At 59.1% G+C, this 18,417-nt stretch overlaps 7 protein-coding genes across 7 annotated transcripts; 1 reads left to right on the top strand and 6 right to left on the bottom strand.

The window, feature by feature from the left end:
• Positions 1 to 493: 493 nt before the first annotated feature.
• On the bottom strand, positions 494 to 2,491 carry BXZ73DRAFT_101729 (uncharacterized protein; the record flags this gene model as incomplete). The annotated part of the gene is made up of 4 exons (XM_048014987.1): positions 494 to 1,072; positions 1,134 to 1,186; positions 1,236 to 2,280; positions 2,339 to 2,491. The coding sequence occupies 4 exons, from the start codon at positions 2,489 to 2,491 to the stop codon at positions 494 to 496; spliced, it is 1,830 nt and encodes a 609-aa protein (XP_047877620.1).
• Positions 2,492 to 3,858: 1,367 nt separating this feature from the next.
• Positions 3,859 to 5,271, bottom strand: BXZ73DRAFT_90231 (uncharacterized protein; the record flags this gene model as incomplete). Its single annotated transcript, XM_048025563.1, has 3 exons — positions 3,859 to 4,098; positions 4,196 to 4,512; positions 4,644 to 5,271. 3 exons carry the CDS (start codon positions 5,269 to 5,271, stop codon positions 3,859 to 3,861), a joined length of 1,185 nt encoding a protein of 394 aa, XP_047877619.1.
• Positions 5,272 to 5,739: 468 nt separating this feature from the next.
• Positions 5,740 to 7,099, bottom strand: BXZ73DRAFT_90219 (Metallo-hydrolase/oxidoreductase; the record flags this gene model as incomplete). The annotated part of the gene is made up of 5 exons (XM_048025559.1): positions 5,740 to 6,048; positions 6,115 to 6,174; positions 6,230 to 6,527; positions 6,624 to 6,883; positions 6,914 to 7,099. The coding sequence occupies 5 exons, from the start codon at positions 7,097 to 7,099 to the stop codon at positions 5,740 to 5,742; spliced, it is 1,113 nt and encodes a 370-aa protein (XP_047877618.1).
• Positions 7,100 to 7,645: 546 nt separating this feature from the next.
• On the bottom strand, positions 7,646 to 9,733 carry BXZ73DRAFT_47412 (CEL4a mannanase; the record flags this gene model as incomplete). The annotated part of the gene is made up of 14 exons (XM_048019870.1): positions 7,646 to 7,714; positions 7,771 to 7,822; positions 7,885 to 8,075; positions 8,129 to 8,137; positions 8,206 to 8,272; positions 8,335 to 8,484; positions 8,550 to 8,656; positions 8,716 to 8,815; positions 8,872 to 8,923; positions 8,978 to 9,078; positions 9,130 to 9,231; positions 9,284 to 9,509; positions 9,567 to 9,597; positions 9,656 to 9,733. The coding sequence occupies 14 exons, from the start codon at positions 9,731 to 9,733 to the stop codon at positions 7,646 to 7,648; spliced, it is 1,335 nt and encodes a 444-aa protein (XP_047877617.1).
• Positions 9,734 to 10,255: 522 nt separating this feature from the next.
• Positions 10,256 to 12,634, bottom strand: BXZ73DRAFT_90217 (gamma-glutamyltranspeptidase; the record flags this gene model as incomplete). The annotated part of the gene is made up of 13 exons (XM_048025558.1): positions 10,256 to 10,299; positions 10,352 to 10,417; positions 10,473 to 10,757; positions 10,810 to 10,867; positions 10,918 to 11,034; positions 11,092 to 11,154; positions 11,210 to 11,308; positions 11,356 to 11,359; positions 11,431 to 11,840; positions 11,892 to 12,019; positions 12,040 to 12,197; positions 12,250 to 12,317; positions 12,368 to 12,634. The coding sequence occupies 13 exons, from the start codon at positions 12,632 to 12,634 to the stop codon at positions 10,256 to 10,258; spliced, it is 1,767 nt and encodes a 588-aa protein (XP_047877616.1).
• A 3,264-nt stretch (positions 12,635 to 15,898) lies between these two features.
• BXZ73DRAFT_90216 (uncharacterized protein) lies at positions 15,899 to 16,896 on the bottom strand (the record flags this gene model as incomplete). Its single annotated transcript, XM_048025557.1, has 4 exons — positions 15,899 to 16,138; positions 16,248 to 16,300; positions 16,402 to 16,619; positions 16,646 to 16,896. The coding sequence occupies 4 exons, from the start codon at positions 16,894 to 16,896 to the stop codon at positions 15,899 to 15,901; spliced, it is 762 nt and encodes a 253-aa protein (XP_047877615.1).
• A 725-nt stretch (positions 16,897 to 17,621) lies between these two features.
• BXZ73DRAFT_101724 (21 kDa subunit of NADH dehydrogenase) lies at positions 17,622 to 18,343 on the top strand (the record flags this gene model as incomplete). Its single annotated transcript, XM_048014986.1, has 4 exons — positions 17,622 to 17,691; positions 17,744 to 17,857; positions 17,917 to 18,040; positions 18,115 to 18,343. The coding sequence occupies 4 exons, from the start codon at positions 17,622 to 17,624 to the stop codon at positions 18,341 to 18,343; spliced, it is 537 nt and encodes a 178-aa protein (XP_047877614.1).
• Between the last annotated feature and the right edge of the window lie 74 nt (positions 18,344 to 18,417).

The following is an 18,417-nucleotide window of genomic DNA, read 5'->3' as shown; positions in this document are numbered from 1 at the left end:
GCGTTCTTCTCGAGCTTCGAAGGGACTGCGCCGTGCGGCGCCGACGAGGGCCGAGGCAGCCAAACCTAATGCAAATCGCTATTGTCCTACGCGAGCAGTACTTCCGCGATGGAACCGGCAGAATCCCGGCTGCCAGACTGCCTCGGAGTCCCTCAGAGTCCCTCCGACCTCGCTCAAGACGCCGGTGGGCGAAGTGCACGCCATCTGATCGCGGTCTACCGCGAGGCGTTCGCGGCACAAGGTCGTACGAGTACAAGATGAGATTACAGTCTCTACGGACTCCGTGGGGGTATCGCCAAGCTAAGAACATGAACAGAGAGCGTCGTCGTCGTGAGAGGTCGTGAGGGACAAAGGCTACAGTCGTGACGGAGGACATAAGAAAAAAAAGAAAAAAAAACACGGCAAGCGAACGGTGGGATCCGGGGTATACGAAACCAGGGTCAGCGAGGAAAAAAGCCCGAGCCCGAGCGGGTGCGGCAGGCACCAAACGTCCTTATGCGGCCGCCACGTTCACCTCCCCCGCCTTCTCCGTGGGCGACGTCGCGGGAGCGGCGCAAGTAGCCGACGCTTCCGCCTTGCCTTGCGGTGCGACGGCCGGTGCCTGTGCTGCCCCCGCCTGCTCCAGAACTTGAGAGACCGGCGGAGTAGGGGGCGTCACCGTGAGGCCGGGCACGCCATCAGACGGCTCCCGATTCGTCTGCCCCTCCACCGACGCGACGCCCATGGGTCCCAGTCCCAGTCCGGGGCTCGGAAGCGGAGGGTCGAACAGGATGGGCCCTGGTCCGGACTGCTTGGGATCCAAGGGCGTCGCCGGCTGCTTGGGGTCCACAGGCTGTGAGCTCACGGCGGAGCGGCGGGGAAGTCCCAGGGCCGGGGCACGAGCGCGGCGGGCATCACCAGTCGCGGCGCACACAACGCCCTTGCCCTTGTCTTGCTGCTGAATCGAATTGAACTCCGCGTCGATGTACTGGGAGATGTACCGAACGAAGGGCATGATCTCACGGACGCCGTCGTTGGCGACAGAGAGTGCGGTGAGGAAGTTGATCGCCGTGTGCGCGATGGAAGGCACGTTCTGCAGCGCGTGCTTCAGGGTCAGTCGCGGGAGAACAAACAGGAGAACATCCGGTACGTACCCCGAGGTACTTCACGGACGGCTCTGGAATCACGATTTCGAGCCCCCACCAATCTATCCAGAACAGGTAAGAGAGGGACTTAACATGACTCGACGTACTCACATGTAATGACAGACATCCGGTCGGTCGGAGGGTATAGGCCTTCATGGGACGGAAGGATGGATTGGCCGGTCGCGTATCCGAGCGCCAGAAGTTGGGGGGTGAACTCTTGAACGCCTGCGAGAACAGCCTTCGCCGTAGGAACTGCACCAGCCAGAATGCCAGGAGACCCGACCGGATCGCCGAAGCCCAGTCCCGGAGTTGCGATGAGGCTCACGATGTTAAGGTCGCCCAAAACAGATCGAATCTTGTCAAGGGAGGTGATGGTGACGCTCGCGATGTCTGCCGCGAGGGTACGTTCCCTGGTATGACCTTCGTGGCGCTCGGAAGACGCGGCGACCTTGTCCAGCTTCGCGAAGTGCTTCGTGTGAGCCTCCTCGTCGGAGCACGACAAGCATACAGCGTGGATTGGACCCTGGAAGAGCACTGCGATCTGCACTCCCTCCACTGTCTTCGCCACAGGGACGTCCGAGCTGGGCAACTGGCGGAGCTGCTCGATGACCTTCTGGGCGGACTTGGGCTCTAGCAGCTGCTGCTTCACCTTGCGGACCTTCTGGGCGTTCGTGGCCGCTGCTCCAGTAACCGCTACCCTGGTGTTCTTCGGCGGAGCGAGAGACGGCGCCGCGAACGGCCCGACGATAAGATCGCGGACGACGAGCGCGGACTCCCGAGCGCGCTTATCTGAGCGAGAGAGAAGAATCTTGTGCTCGACGTACTCCTGGCGGGCGATCGCCTCCTTGGCGGCTTCCTCGCGGTGGGACGGAAGGGATGGCTTGGGATCATGGACGCCCTTGGGCTGCACCAGAGAACGCCAAGAGAAACGCTTCTGCGCATTTGGCTTTGGGGGTGCCTCTGATACCGACGCAGATGTTGAGTTCGACGTCGCGGTGGAAGAGGGGGTCAAGACCGGGGGAACAGGCTGCGCCGGGGCTTCATTGGACTCATCAAGGGGAACCTCACGATCCTTCGGGGCGGGAGCGTCCGAGTTCTCAGGAGATGCCGCTTCAGCGTCGGAGGCGGGGTGGGTGGCCTCGACGATAGATAACGCCTTCACTGGGATGCAGCGTCACTGTTGGACGCTTCAGCGGGAGCCTCGGGGGCGCAACTTCGACCTCCTTCGGCTTGGCGTCAGTGGCCGCCTGAACCTCCTGGGGAGCGGCCGGGATCTCCTTCTTGGTCTCCGCCGAGGTCAAACTGAACTTGGCGACGAGAGCCTCCTTTGAATTGCTTGCAGAGCTCAACCAGATTCCGAACACCATCGTGAATGGAGCGTGGGTGGGTGATCGGAGGGGGGAAGCAAAGGGACAGACAAGCTCAGAGCAGCTTATGAGTGCCGGCGGTCGCAGGAGGGGCCCTCGGCGAGTCAAGCCCAGACGGAGGTGAAGGGAGGAGGTGATGGTCGCTGAGAAGAACGATCCCGGCGAGCTCACTGGAACTTCTCCCTCCGGATGCGTCACGGTCACGTGGGCTGCCTCTTTGTGGCGTCGACGTCAGCGCTCCGAACGCCGATCGCGCCCAGTTTGGCATCCTCCCGCTTCCCACGTACGACGTTCCATGTGCCTTCGGCCTGCCGCACATCTGCTGCCTCTTCAACAGCACGGAGGGCTCAGAAAGCCCACATCAGCTACATCGTTGCGGCAGGTTGGCTCAAGCGGCACTCGGCAGTGCTTGATTAGTTCTCGAAGCCTGTTGAAAGTGCCAGTACGACCTCGCAGAGCATCCTGCTGAGGTGAGGAAGCCTGTTCTCGACTCATCAGGCAGGCGGATCAGATAGCTCACTTAGGACATGAAGTTTTATCTATGCAACGAGGGTATTTCGAGCCCCCGCGTGCCACTGCGGCGTCATGCATGGATTACGTTCGAAATCCAACGTTCAACGCGTTCCAAAGTACGTCCGTGGCGAGCACCTCACGTACCAAAGCCCTCAGTGATGATTGTCTGACACCTATCGTATCCTTTTCGTACTGGTTTCTAGGATACTGCAACGACCGATTGAGCCGGCATACATCAAACCTATGTTGACGCTGCACATCCAAGCACATCGCCCAACGAGGGTAATATTGTGCACAACCGTGCACAGTTTCCATTTCTTCTTGTGTAGCCACACAGTAAATTGGCGGGTTCTCGCAAAGCCATCAACCCGCCGGGTTCGACGCACAAGACGCATGTGGATCCATAGCGCGGGTAACCAAGTTTGACTTACATCCACCCGAGGATGACATTCTAAAGCGGTATATTGCAGAGTAGTTGACCCTGCTTGACGCTGGATGACACAGGCACTCGCACACTACGATGTTTGAAATAGCATTTGCATACTTATGTCATACACGTACGCTGTCTCCTCATTAAATACAGCGTTCTCACCTCACCTGTCTGTAGTGTCAACAGACGGCCTTGATACCCAGATGGCTAATCAGATGGTGCAGAGGATCTTGCGATGCTCCACCGCACATCATGGGGTACGACAAGGCCAGACATGCCATATTCCAATAACGAGCGCCAAACGCCCACTCTACACACGCACTAGGTCCACAACTCTACCAACCACCCGCATACCCGAACGCATAATGAATCACGGAAGCCATCCTCACAACGCGACTGGCCTGCAGACTCCACCGCATCCCAACTATCGAGCCTCCCAGCATCCGAGCCCGCCCTCGATCCGGTCCACCCACTGCGCCGCGATCGCCTCCTCCCACTCCCGTGCATCGCCGCCCCCCTCGACCCACGTCACCCGCGCGTCCCCCGCCGCCCCGCCCTCGCACGCCGCGCCCACCGCGCGAACCGCGGCCACGAGCGCGCGGTAGTCCGCGTACGGTTCTCGCACCGGCCCCGGGGGGGAGGCACCGAGTGCACGATGACGCGCCTCAGCGCGGGCATCGCGGCCTCCTCCGACCCTTCCCCTTCTCCTGCCCCCTCTCCGCGCTCGCCCGCCTCCCGCGCCCCCATCGCCGTCGCCGCACCCCGATGATCGCCCGCCCGCCCGTCGAGCCCGACGCCGGCGCCCGCGCCGGGAGGAGCGCGCGCGCGAGGAACGCGGCGAGGCGGCCGTCGCGGCCGTGCGTGTACGCCGCGTTCGAGACGCGGAGGTGCGTGAGCGCGGGCGTCGTGCGCGGCAGCCACGCGAGCGCGTCCGCGAGCGTCCAGTCGCGGTGCCGGCCGCAGACGAGGTGGAGGCGCTCGAGCGCGGGGAAGCGTTCGCTCAGCGCGACGGCGCTGCACCCGCACCCGCCGTCGCCGTCCTCGGGGGCGCGCCCGGGCGGACGCGTTCCAGCTGGTGCTTCGAACGCCGGGGGAGTGCGCGCGTGAGCGTTGGTGGCGGCGGCGGTGCGGCGGGGAGCGGGGAAGCGGCGGGATGGTGTAACGGCGTGGGTCCGAGAGGCATCCCTGGGGCGCGACCGATACCGATACCGTTGGATGGGGGGTCGTCGACCTCGGCCACGGCCCCGGGGATCGTCGAATTCTCCGCCTGCGTGCAAAGGTGCATCTCGCGGTGGTCGAGCATGGCCGCGATACCCATGAGGAGGGTCAGCTCGCGTAGGCGCGGCAGGGGCGGGGCGTGCGCGAGCGCCGGGAGCGCGTGCCCGTCCGACTGCAGCACGGCGAGGGTCTCGAGCGTCGGCGCCGCGAGCGCGAGCAGCGCGGAGACGAGCGCGGTGAACTCCCTGTCCCAGGCGGCCTTCTCGAGCTCGCGCTGCTGCCGGACGCGGTACCACAGGTAGGGATCGGCCAGGTCGAGCGCGGGGCCGACGTCATCCGCTGGCGTCGGAGTCGTCGGGGTCGGGGTGGAAAAGGAGAGCAGAAGGTGTTGGATCTTCGGTGTCTGCGAACTGGAGGAGGAGTACGCTTGGATGTAGGCGAAGAATTGGTGGATTTGGCCGAGTGTGCTGAACGCCAAAGAGCGGAAACGTACGGGGTAGGAGGCGTTGTGGAAGAAGTGTGAAACGCGCGCTATGGCGGCTCCAGTGCGTCCGCCGTCGCTGCACGCCTGAGCGATGATTTGGTGCCAGATCTCGAGGGGAATGTCGCGTGTGCGCATCTTGAAGGGGTCTGGGTAGAGCAATGGGGAAGAGATGTGTCTCAGAGGAAAAGGCGTCGAAGCCGAGTAGGAAACCTCGTCTTTAACTATGCCCTCGGGGAGACGAGGTGAAGCGCACGCGTGTTTGTGTAGACGAGCTGCCGTCTCTGGTCAATTAATCAAGTAAGGACTGGGATCACCACGCGGGACGCCGGGTCGCAAGGTCTGCGACACAGACGATGCCCGTCGAGTCCGAATCGCTGGTGTTCGAGGCACAGCCATACCGTAGGCGTGTGACACATTCACCTTCTGGACATCTGCAAGGGCTTCGGGACCCTCCCATGAAGGTAGCAATAGCTCCTTAACGCCGGGATGAAATGCGTCTTATACATGACGAATGGCTCGGAGTCCGGAGAGAGAGCACCCTGGGAACGAGGAGATCAGCCACGAACGCTGAAGCGCGCGGCCATCAAAATTAGTGGTATCTAGTTACAGCTTCAAATCGGTCTTCACAGGAGTACGAATGCAAATAAGGCCATGCTCGTCTGCCGGGGGCAGCCGACCCGCGCGTATGTTCACCTGCAACGACGGATGCAATAGACGTGGAGCGCCAAGAACCGCGTCTCTCTCCCTGCGGAACTGGATGAATGTCGCCGCATCCGTTCCCACCTTGACGTGCTTGTTCCTCTCACGCTGCTCAGCCACCGTGCTGAAGCACGTGTGGTTGCGGTCCACCGGGTAGTCGTGACCGACATACAGGCGGTAATCTTCGGGCATGGACAGCAGACGCTGCATCGACTGGTGTGGATATATGAGCATGAGCACAATGTTCGCGAACTGAAACAGCGAAAATGAGCGACTCACGGAGTACAACGTCTCGACATTGCCTCCCGGGAAGTCGGCTCGGGCAGAGCCAACATCGGGCTATGATGTAATCAGTAACGAGGACAGTGCAGCCTGGACGCGCGGAGATACTCACGTTAAAGATCGAGTCTCCGGTGAAAACAGCTTTGCCAATCACGTAGCCAACGTGATCGGGAGTGTGTCCGGGCAGATGCCACACTTGACACGACAAGGAGCCGAGGTTGAACACCTCGTCATCTTGGAAGTAGACATCGAATGCGTCCTTGAAGAGGGAGCTGTCGAGCGCATATCGCGGCCCAAACACCTCTTGCACTTGCGTGATCCGCTTGCCTATGCATATCGCGACGTTGCCGCCCAGCTGCTGTTTGATGTATTGGGCGGCGGTGAGGTGGTCGGCATGCGCGTGGGTTTCCCTACAAACGGAGCAATGGTTCAGCATGGATGCTACAGGATACAAACCGCCAAATCCGCGCCGGAAAAAATGCGAACGAATGAAGGGAAGAACTCACAGGATCCTAGTAACCTTCAACGAGTTGTGCTCAACGTACGATATCAACCCGTCCGCAGTCGCCGTCTTGATTGCCCCCGAAGCTGGGTCGTAGTCCAAGACCGAGTCGATGATGACCGCCTCGGAGGTCGCAGGGTCGGACACGATGTACTGCCACGTGCATGTCGCCTTTTCGAAGAACGAGGCGACGACGGGGGTGTGCGAGTCTTGGCTCGGATGGCGCTTCCACGGTTCCGCGGGAGGGATGTTGTTGGCGCGAGCCTGAGACACGAAGGGCGTGTCTAGGGACACATGGGGCGAAGAGGCGGAGGACGTGGACAGAGTCCTGGCGGTGGGAAGAGAAGACGAAGGTTGGACGCGGCCTGTAGCAGTCGGGGCCGCACTATGGACCGACCGCGGGTTGAGTGACGCAGCAGTCCGAGCGGAGATGCGGGCACGGGCGCCCCGGCTGAGGACAGATGGTTTGAACAGGGACATTGGACAGGATGTGTGGTGGGAGGAACAGGCGAGTAGCTGTTGTGGGGTCTCTCACCTGGGGAAGGGACTTTATACCTGGCTCCGACGTGGAGACGGCGGGCCAAAGGTTGAACTATGGGACCAGGGGCGCTTGAATTCGGAATGAAGCGTTCAATTCGGAATCGGTAGCGACTGGAGTGACCTAGTCCGGTTTTCGTGGGCCGCAGGAATTCGGATAGTCGGAGCCAGCCAAACCGGTTCCGACACGACACGCGAAAATGGGCGAGAACGTGCCAAGGGGATCCAAAGCAGGGAGGCAAAGGAGAAGGTGAGCTGCGGCAAGGCCCAGTGCCAGTAGGTGACTTTACTAGAGTACTGGCCATCGGAGCCGCCATGTGGGCCCCTCAGGGTATCGCCACCACGTGCACATTCCCATGCGCCCACTCGGGGGACCAGACAGCGAAATAATACCACTAATTTCCATAACGACGGGAAGACACAGGCACTGTATATGTTTTGACAAAGACGAGATCCTCTCGTAGACCACCCCGTCGGTACTCCACGTGATTACCCTCTGGCCTTCAGCGCAGCGGCGTGGGCAGCTTGGATTGGGTAGACATCTCCGTCGGGATAGACCTGAAAGCCACACATATATCAATACCCCCGCTAGGATGAGAAGGTCACGGACTCACAGCGTAGCCATCGTTTGGCGTGCTTGTGTACGTGAGATGCGAGCCCGCTTGCCTGCAAGAACAGACGGGTGGTGAGAAACGGCGACGCGCTGCCTGATTCGAAGAAACACGCACCAGATGAGGTCGCCGGCGAGGTTGGAGCTGATGATGGTGTTGTACCATGCCGTGTACGTAGACGCCTGGTTGCTCGTCACGCCGAACTCTTCGAGAATTACTGGCTTGTTGACCGCCGCCCCCGAGGTTTGGTGGTCCTTGATCCATTGAGAGCCCCACCCGGTCGGATCGCTCGTCTGACCCCAGCCCACCTGTGAACCACGTGAGAATCGGACAATGATGCTCGAGTCTTACCCGTACTCACCGGGTAAAGCTGTCACGGCGAAATGGAAGTCAGCGTCTCATTCGGAATAAGGACTACACCTGTCTCTCGGAACTTACATGCGCAGTTCCGAAGTCGATAGAGCTGATCTTGATGTTGGCATCGAAGTCGATGCCCTCGGATCCCCTGAAGGTACGGCATAGTAAGTGGCAAAGCACTCCACTGCGCCGGAGACTGCAAACACGCACTGGTAAGGGTAACTCGGGTTGCTGGGCTGGTTGAAGAAGCCCTCATCTCCTATTCCGACGAGGTGGTTCGAGTCGATGGATTTGATGAACGCTGACATGGTGGTCGCCCACTGCGTAATGGTGGCGGTCGTGCACGTGCCGGATGTAGTACTGAAATCCGAATGCTGACTGCTCAGCCGTGCGGCTTCATAATGCCCAGCCTGAGAGTGACGCACCCCGTGCTGCCTTTGCACCTTGGCTCATTGGCCAGCTCCCACGCGAGGATCGTGGGCTCGTCCTTGTAGCGTGTGACGAAAGTCTGGACGTACGACTTGAATGCCGTCTATGCCCATAGGTTCAGGTACGAGGTCATCAGCGACTTCGACGATACATTCAGCTCACCTGGATGGCCGAGTTCGTGTAGAAGAGGTCGTGGTTCGCGCTACCAGCAATCTGTGAAACATAGACATCCATCCCGCCGTAGTCACTCCAGTTGTTGGTCCTGCGCAATGCGTGGTCGTTGGCCCCACGTTCATGTATACGAGCCGTTGTACTCACAGTGCCACGATCAGGCGGATACCGTTCGCCTTCGCGGCGGCGATAACGGCATCTAAGGAAGGGTAGAGTCAGCTGGCCAGCCTCGAGACCAACAGTCTTCACCCACCAAAGTTCTCCAGTCCGGTGGAGCCAGTGTTCACTGTCGCTTTCCCGTTCGACCACAGCTGGTAGTAAATCCCATTCGCGCTCGTGACATCGTTGAAGCCCCTGGAGTAAGATTAGGTCGCAATCTCTTTGACCCATAACAAGCACGCGCACCATGTCCTGACCGTAGTCGCCCCAGCACCCGCCATGTCGGCGAATGCCTTGTTCATGTCGGTGGTACTATAGCCCATGAGGCCAACCCAGTAAGAGTTCGTCCTTCATATCTCGTCAGCATTGAGACCAAGTGCTGTAGAGTGGATCATCTCACCCGACGAGTGGATATGTCTTGCCATTCAGAGTGAACTTTTGTCCGGACACCTTGACGAAGCCAGTCGCGCTGGGAGGGGCAGCCGTTGTTGTCGGCGCGGTCGTAGTCGTAGTCCCGGCCGTAGTCGTAGTGGTCGCTACACTGGTGGTAGTCGTAGTCGCTGTGCCCGGAATACATTGCGAGTAGAAAGGGTTCATCACGGTGCACACAGTCCCAGACACACAAGCTGCACCCCTTGTCAGGTGATACACTGTAGTCGCAGGAGTAGGAGCGCAATACGCACTCGTGTCTCCAGTCCACGACTGTCCACCACACTACAGAGCGCATCAAGTCAGTCGACCGAGAAGCTAGGAATGCGAAGAAGCGACTCACCTGTCCCCACTCTGGCACGGCAGCGCCAACGAAGGGCGCGAGGGCGACAGCAAGGGCGACAGCAGCAACCCGGAACATGACCGGAGTGTAGGAGAGCGGTGACGGACCTTGACCAGCCCCTTCTCCGCTCCAGTATATATGCGCAAGAATGGCTCACGCGCCATGTCCATCATCGCTTCTCGGAGACATTCCGCTAGAGTTCTACTAGTACTACCCGCAGGGGACGCGCATTGCTCGGGGGAATTATCGCGCGAAGATTATCCCGACCGCCGCATCACGCTGTGCGTGGTGGTCTCGTGGTTCGCGTCTCGACGGCCCGTGAAATGGCTATGCTTGATTGCCCTAGAACGTGCCTTGAAGCTTCGAAGCCGGCTAGCTACGTAAATCTCACATGTGATCCTAAACCAGAAAATAAGTACGGAAACCGCGGACGGAGGCTAACCGATCAGACACACCTTGTACATGACAGAGGAATCATGGCACTGGCGTGTCTTCCATAAAGATCCTAAAGTAACTTCCCCATTATCTGGTGGTATAGATGTCTACATGTATATATAATGGCGACTCTTGAGATTCGCCGTCTGTAACGACCCGAACTTCTCAGTATCCGGCAGCGATGCCATTCTTCCTTGAGTCGCTCGCAGCTAGAATGCTCCCGTCAGTAATCGTTCGCCGTGGCAACAGGTAACCACGTACCAAATAAGGTACCGTTGACCTTGACGATACCCTGGATAACCGCGGCAACGCGCGATGAGTCCGCAACTACGTTATAGTCGGCATCAGAAGAATCCACATGCAAACACATGCGGCCGCTTACCGGATATGTTGTGCCCGAGCTGCCGAAGGCCATCCAAAAGAGTGACGGGGAGACTGTCGTCGGTGTCGACGATTAAGGGGAACAGCTGGTCATGCATGCGCCCGTATTCTATGGCCGCACTGACGTCCATTCCCCAGTCTAGGTTGAGGAGTGTCTGGAACACTGCAGGGAAAATGCGGGAGCCACCGGAGCCCCCCAGGGAGGCGTAGAACGCTCCGTCTTCGCTTTCAATTATGATCGGAGCTGTAGAGGACAGTGGTCGCTTGCCCGGCTCCGGATAGTTGACTGAATACGAAGTAGGTCAGCTTCATTCGCAAGTACAGGGAATAGCACGTACACGGTGACGGGTAAAGACCGAAAGCGTTCGGTATGCCGGGGGTGGAGAAGTCATCCATCTTCCAAGCTTATTAACACAACCTCCTCCAAAGTTTTATCACAAGCATACCTCGTCATTCAGGATCACGCCTGTCACAGGGTCCATGACTCCCGAGCCGAAAATGAGGTTCACCGTGCTCGTAATTGAGACAGACATGCCGTTGGCATCGACAACGGACGAATGGCTCTGTCAAAAATCTTTTGAGGAACGAGTCCACAGTAGCGAAAGAGTAATGTTGCTCACAGTACCGTGATCTTCAACAGCGTCATAGACGGGGTTATAATACTCCGGGGAGTGGGTACGGTCCTGTAGGCGGCAGGCATCACCATCCATCCGGTCTCAATGGTACGAATGAGCATACGTCCGTGACGTTCGGGAAAACTTGATCCGCGTATGCCTTCGTTGGGATGGAGTTGATGTGCTCGACGCTGTCGTGGAATGCCGGGTCACCAATCCAGTCCTAATGAAAGCTCAGCGGTAGTTTGACTTGCGCACCAGCACACATACCGGGCTGCGAAACCAACTAAACCAAAATATGAGTGCCCGGGGAGCTCCAGACAGGAGATAGATCGCAACTCACACTTCATGGCCTCAAGGAACCGATGTGCATTCAGCACAGTCCTCCCTTCCTCCACAAAGTCGCCGTAGTGCTCCAATAGGTTCAACATGTGAAGGAGAACAAGACCAGACGTGGGTGCATGTGGGACGTAGACTTTCTTGCCACGGTAAGTACCCTTTAGAGCCCGAGAAACCTTGACCGTGTAGCCCTCCATGTCTTCGTGCGTCATGATGCCTTCCGTGGACCGAACCTTTGTTAAGAAGGCGTCGGCAATAGGACCCTTATAAAAGGCGTCGGGTCCCTCTTCCGCGATGGTATAGAGCGTTCGTGAAAGGTTGGTCCGATGGATGCTTTCACCTGCACGCAGAAGGCGGCCGTTGGGCGCGAAGATGGAACTCCAATCGGAATCGTTGAGCATCATATCGGGGAACCACTGGGAGCATGCTCGTGAGCACGACGACAGCAGATGATATGCAGTACTCACAGTCATCCTACGCTCAAGTTCCGGTTGAACAATCCATCCCGCTGCCAATCGTGCTGCAGGCTCAACCAGTTGCTTCCATGGCAAGATGCCCCATCGCCGATGAGCTTCTTCAAGACCGCGAAGTTCGCCTGGTACGCCGACGCGAGACCGCCAAATCGCGATGCCAAAGGGTTGTCGACGTACATTGTCTCGTTGCTGAGCGCGGGCGCGGTTTCGCGGAAGTCGATGGCATAGACTTCCGACGATACATTTGGACTTGAGGGTGGGACGCGAACCGTCATGAACCCTCCTCCACCAATGCCAGACCTGACGCATGATATGGGTACAATCTCACATGATTAGCAAAGGAAGGACTCACGAGAACATGTTCACCACTCCGGTACATAAAGTCGTAGTGACCGCCGCATCCACCGCGTTTCCACCCGCCTTCATGATGTCCACGCCCATGCCGAGCAAATCTCGTTTTCGCTTGCAACTGCGCCATGGGTAGCCCGGATGAGGTATGCGGGATTGTTGGAGCCAGAGGGAACGCGCGTGCGAGTTGAGCCTTGGTTTGAACCTCGTGTGCAGCCCGAGCGGAGGGTGGCGTAATCGAAGGAGGAACGCTGGTGAAGAAGCAGATAATAGCCGAATGAAAGAGCGATTACGGCAGCATAGAGCAAGCGAGAAGACCGAGACTGTGGACGGAGAAGGTGGGGAGGGGGCGCCGGAGGCTCCGCGATGATGCCTGGCTTGAGAGGCATGAGGGGTTGGTGGACGGGAGCAGGGACCGGGACTCGAGGGAGATAAGTGTTCTTGCGTCGGCTTATTTCCGGTGCCGGACACAGGTGCCAAGGTTAGCATGTACAGTCAGCAGGATCACAGCAGAAGTTACTTCATTTCCCGAGCACGGACGCAGCTGCACGGTCCTGCGACACTGACCAGCATTGACCGAGTTCGAAGGTGGCGAACCTGGCCGTCCCAGCTGCCAGTCCCACTGCATACGTGCATTGCCCTCCAGTACTACTCCTCGAATACTGGGCCAGTCGGTGTTGAACGCGCTCTGGACACGTCTTGAGAAAGCAGCACGTCACGGTCGCGCTGCAATCAGCGGTGTAGTCAGAATTCCGAATTCTCCGTACCACTACGTTACACCTTACCAAGCCTCGGGCAGGGATACAGGCGCACGTGCTGTGTGACATACGCGACTGCGCGCGACGCGTCGAGAACGTAGTACCTTCTCTCAGGACTACCACGACTCCTGCCCCCACTTGCTGTTTCGGAGTCCTCGCCGTCTGTTGGATGCATGGAAAGCGCACGAGGACATCTTTACGGGCGACACCGCCAAAGGTAAGTGGATCCTCCCTCCAAATGAACTAAGCAATAATCATTCCGTTTCACAGATCATCAAAACGCACTGCCGAGACGTTTCCTGAAGATGATAGCGGTGCGTCCATCTATTAATGTGCAACTGAGTGCGAGAACTTGGAGCTGCTGCACTAGTTCTCTCCCATTTCTCCAAAAGACAGAAAACAGAAGGTCTGAACTCTCGATACGACGAAATGATTCGAACCGTCAATGTTCTCGCTCCTCCACACACTCGCCGGCATGAACGTTCACGAAAGCGCTCTCGTCGGGCTGCTTCATCGTCTTCTACGACCACGTCGGATCTTCTTCTGTCTCCTGCCCTCGAGTCAAACCGTAGTTCACTAGGCTCCGAATTTTCCATTCTGAAGATGGACTCACAAGCCGTACTGGGGAGGGGAAGGCAGACTCGTTCTCAGGAAATATGGTCCACACACGAAGATTCCCATAGCTCAGACGACTTTCGTTCAAACCTTCCGCCCTGGCTTGAGGGCACTCTCTTGACGCTGAAATCAAAACACCCCCTTCGCCTTGGCTTGCTTCCGCACCACGTCGTGCTCAGAGCCCGGATATATGCGCAAGTGCAACTCAAGTGCAAGAGCCACTCCCGTCTCTGTACGCCCCTTCAAAGGTTGTATCACCTCCTAATCACGCGCATAGGTCCTCGCCCAATAACCTCCGAGTTCTGCTCTCTCCTTCCGCGCAGAATATGGCAGGATCTGACCCGCATATACCCAACGAAAGTGGCGATCAAGTGCCATCGGCTCACCCTCTACTTCCTTTTTCGACCCCTGGACCTGCTTCATGTCTACCACAGTTTCCCTTTCCTCGTCCTGTTCGCCCGACTGTTTGCCCATTGCCGGAAATGCCACTATCGCCAACACACAGCCTACCCCAGCTCATCATCTCGGGAGTAGCTCCGAGAAATACTCTTGCACACTCGCCACTAACTTCTCCTCGTCTATGGCACTTTGATCGTGCACGCCCTTTCCACATTCCTCATCACTGCTCTCGCCATCGCCGCCCAGGGAATTTCTCCAACCATCTCATCGCACTCAAGATTCTGCTTCACCGTCGCCGTGCTTTCTGTCCGACATCCGGGCCTCTCGTTCCGACAACATGTTCGTTGGATCAAGACTCTCCACACCAGTAATCGACGTCGGTACGCTCGATTTCAAGTGGGAGCGCTTCGACCGAACAGATCTCGTCTTGGACCCCTCGTCCTCTCCCCACTCACCTCACATCGACTCGGAAGCCGCGTTCTGGGGCCAACCGCAGTCAGACCCTTCCCTTCTCACCATAGCTCCGATATTCTAAGTCCCATGTTCGACCCTGATGCTACATTGGAACAAGACGGCGGACCTCCGCATACTTTTGCAAAATCCGAGCTAGGCCCTGACGCATCTCGCACCTCCTCAATGCATTCCCGAGTCCCAAAGGACGACGACCAAGATCTTGCGTGGATTCTTGCTCCTCGTGGTGGAAATCCGATCTGGCCGTCTCCTCCGCTCGACATCACTGCTCCATCTACACCTATCGTGCCGCCGAACACTCAGGCGTCTCTCTCGAATCGCTCTCCACCTAGACCGAGCTTCGCGCCAGCTCCAGGGATCTATATTTCCCCTCTGCAGGTATCCGAAGACGTGGACACCACGGCGGAGCAGCTCTTCGGTCCTAACTCCGAAGGTGGCGGCGAGGTGAGATGTGGCCTGCCTTGTGCGTGGCCTACTTTGATCCGCCTTCAACCAGGTCATGCAGAACGGCGAGGCGTCCCGGAAATCCCCCGAGGGACGCCCTCAAGATGCAGCCAAGGAAGTAAAAGAGGAGAAATGAGAACCGACATTGGCGCGTATCGCACGCGTGAGCTCACTTGTGCACATGTTCCACGTCCATCGCTTATTGGGGTCAAACAGAGTTACTTGCTATCCGACACATCTTTGTATCGACTTCGTACCGCATTGTAGCTTCAGTTTTGATCATGAATGGTTACCGCCCGGCGACTTGATGTAGAGTCTACCCGTAGCACATCACTTTTGAGCCCTCAAGCGATAGGTACGTCCGAGCCAGTACCCGGAGCGCTGCCCAATAGGGTCCTGCATACCGAGAAGCAGATATGCGGCCTGGGCATCAAGGGTAAGGGTGTTGAGATCTTGAGAGGAGCCTCGTCTCCGTCTCCAGACGGTTCTCTCTCAACGCGTTCGTCGGCGGAGTATTTGAGGCGCCCACATGTTCACTGGTTCCGGTGCTTTCAAGTCCGCGCGCTGGTCCACCGGGCAGTCATTGAGTCCACCCTGAACGTAACGTTGAACCGTGTGCATTCCGCATCGTGCTCACCCGCAAATTAGTTTGCCGATCTAATGGCGTTACGCCTTCAACCGGGGAGACCTTACGACCGGAAGACTTGGCACTGGTCATGCATCGTGTTACGCTGCGGATCTTGCGGGTTCGGTAACTCGAAGTCGAGCTCTTCCGTCCGCTCGGAGATTTAAAGTTTAAGAACCAAGCGAGTTCGTGTATAGCCTTGGACGACAGCATATGGACAACAACGGGGCAAGAATAACAGTATAACTTAGACAAACATATCGCGGCGGTCCGGGCTCGCTCTCCATTAAATCACGGGCAGCTCGATCGACTCCTCCAAGACCGTTCGCAATTCTCCGCGCTCACCAGCCAACGTCCCCACCGTCGTAGGCCTCGACGTGGACGCCGCGCTCACCCTTGCGCTTCTGGAGCCGATACCGCTCGAGGTCGTAGCGCTCGTACGACGCGGCGGCAAGGCGCATCGCCCGGACGTGGTGTGGGCGCGAGTTGGCGGCGGCGGCATGCGCGCGCGACTGCCAGATGCAGGTCGCGAGGTTGAGCCCATTGGTGGGATGGGGGGTGCCGTACCAGTACAAGATCAGCTGCGGGGCGGAGGTCGTGTGCGTGACGCGAAGGTGAGGGTGGAGCGAGGGAAAAGAAGGTGGTAAGCGAGCGAACGGGGACGCGGTCTGAGAGCGGCCGCGGACTTACGCCTCCGTTCTGCACCGCTTCTTCGTGCGCCTTCTTGTCCGCGTCGTAGAGCGCTGGGTAAAGTGAAACGAGCGACGGTCAGAGACCCGCACACGTCGGCCCCCCGGCGACGGGGTTCGCAGGGCCAGAGCGGACGCGGGAAAGAGGGACTCACGTCCGCCGTCGCTGCCGTCGCGCCGCTTGCTCCGGAACGCGACGCAGTACCACTCGCGCTCCTCGTCCTCCGGGAGCTCGAACTCGTCCCAGTTGAACGCGTCCGCGTACGGGACCGTCGCGTACTCGTCCGTCACCGGCCGGAAGTGGTGCAGCGCGCGGTGGAGCGAGAGCGAGGCGTGGTCGATCGTCGGCAGGCGCGACGCGGTCGAGAGCGGGCTTGGGCGCGCCCCCGCCCTGCGGACTTCGGGGACGAGAGCGGGTAGCCGGGGTGGACGACGCCCTCGGGCAGGGAGGAGAGCAGCGGGGGCAGGTAGAGGATGGGTGACTGCGAGCGCGAGAAGGTGGGCAGGACGTGCGGGTCGCGGGGCGCAGTTGGGGACTTGTTGGCCGACTTTTGCTCTGCAGCGACGAGGGGGGCGGAGAGAGAGGAGAGGGTGATCGCGTCGGACGCGGCGAGGACCGAGGCCGGGACGGCGACTGTGTGCTGGGTCATTGGTATACCGATGAGGTTGCGAGCAGAGGTGAGGGTATGCAGGGAGAGCGGGCGGGGGAGTAGAGGTGAAGACGACGGAGGGCTCCATGGAGGCTTATATGCGCGGGGCAGCCAATTTTTCGTCTAAATCTGACAAGCGACGGATGGTGACATGACCGACTCACGCGGAAGAGTAGGATTGAGCTGTGCGAGGTTCGCGAGTTGTCGAAAGCGAAGGGGGCGGATGTCGCGAGGTGTTGTAACCGGGGGCTCGGGATTGCGCGATCTAGGCGACAGAGATCGACAGGCGCAAAGGATGACGCCGTTTCGGGGCTTGACCCTGCTGCTGCCGACACAGGCAGACCGTGGAGATGAGTGCGGCCGTAACGAGAAGCGCGACAAACATAGTGAGACCGGGTCCGGCGGCGAAGTTTGGCCTCCTGGCCCCATACGCGCCGTCAGAGCGGGCACCAGAATGGGCCACGCTGTACATCACGTCAAGGCGGGGCGCGTGGACGCGTTTTGTGCATGCAAGGTGGTCCGACATGGCTCGGCGATGCTGGGAGGGAATCAGAGAGTGCGTATTGGGAGGCCGGCGCTGTGGACGGGGACGAAGTGGGAGGGTGTGGTGGAGACTTGGCGGCGAGCGCGGGAACTCCAGCCATGTGACCGGCGGGCACTCCCGCGTCGACCGCCCGCGCGGTGGCAGCGACCAAGCTCTCTCTCCCGTCCGCTGCGTTCTGGTCATGGCTGCCCGCAAGGTCGCCGACCACACTCTTTACCACCTCAGTCCCAAGGGCTTCTGGAAGAAATTCAGTGCGCCACTTCCTGCTGCGTGTCTTCACCTCCAAATTCACCACTTTTGTAGGGGACGCGATTGTTGTCGACCCGGAAATCTCCAGCGGGCTGCCCATCCAAGGTGTCCACCGTTTCCCGCCTCCCGCCTCGAGACCGGAGAGGTACGCCACGCCCGCAACCAAAGGTGAGCCCATTCGACACGCCTGGCAGTGTGCTTGGCGGCCATCCAACCACGCCTTTCAGCGTCCGACCCCGCCCAGAACCCGTACTGGAAACGCGATGTACGCCGCGCGTACCCTCAGCTCTCCGTGGTGACGCAGTCGGAGCTCTCGACTCTCATGCTCGAGCACGCAAGGGCGCAGCAGGTGTACGTGCTTGATCCTCTTGTCCGCCGATTTCCGTTCATGTCCATTCATGTCTGTCCGCCAATCTCCCTTCCAGTATTGCTCCTCCGACCGAGGCAGAAGTCGCAGAAGGCGCTCCCGTTCCCACCGCCCAAACCTCGTTCGATCTCACGGAGGCCATTACGACCATTGCCGCCGCCCGCAAGGCGTATTCGACGTCACAGCTTCCTCCCTTGCCCCCGTCTGCTACGAAGTGGCAACCACAGCGTGCGGAGGACTCTCCCCATGATCCGACTGCCTACTTCCCTATGATCATGGTCAAGTAGAGTAGATTAGTAGACACTGCAATCCACCATGGTTTCAACTGCAGCATCTCTTGTCTCGGCGCAGTGCTGTCCTG

This window comes from Epithele typhae, assembly GCF_022376455.1.
Source record: "Epithele typhae strain CBS 203.58 chromosome Unknown BXZ73scaffold_26, whole genome shotgun sequence".
In the NCBI taxonomy this organism is placed as follows: Eukaryota; Fungi; Basidiomycota; class Agaricomycetes; order Polyporales; family Epitheliaceae; genus Epithele; species Epithele typhae.
The sequence above is the reverse complement of the archived record's forward strand: the minus strand, read 5'-3'. Positions and strand labels throughout refer to the sequence as shown.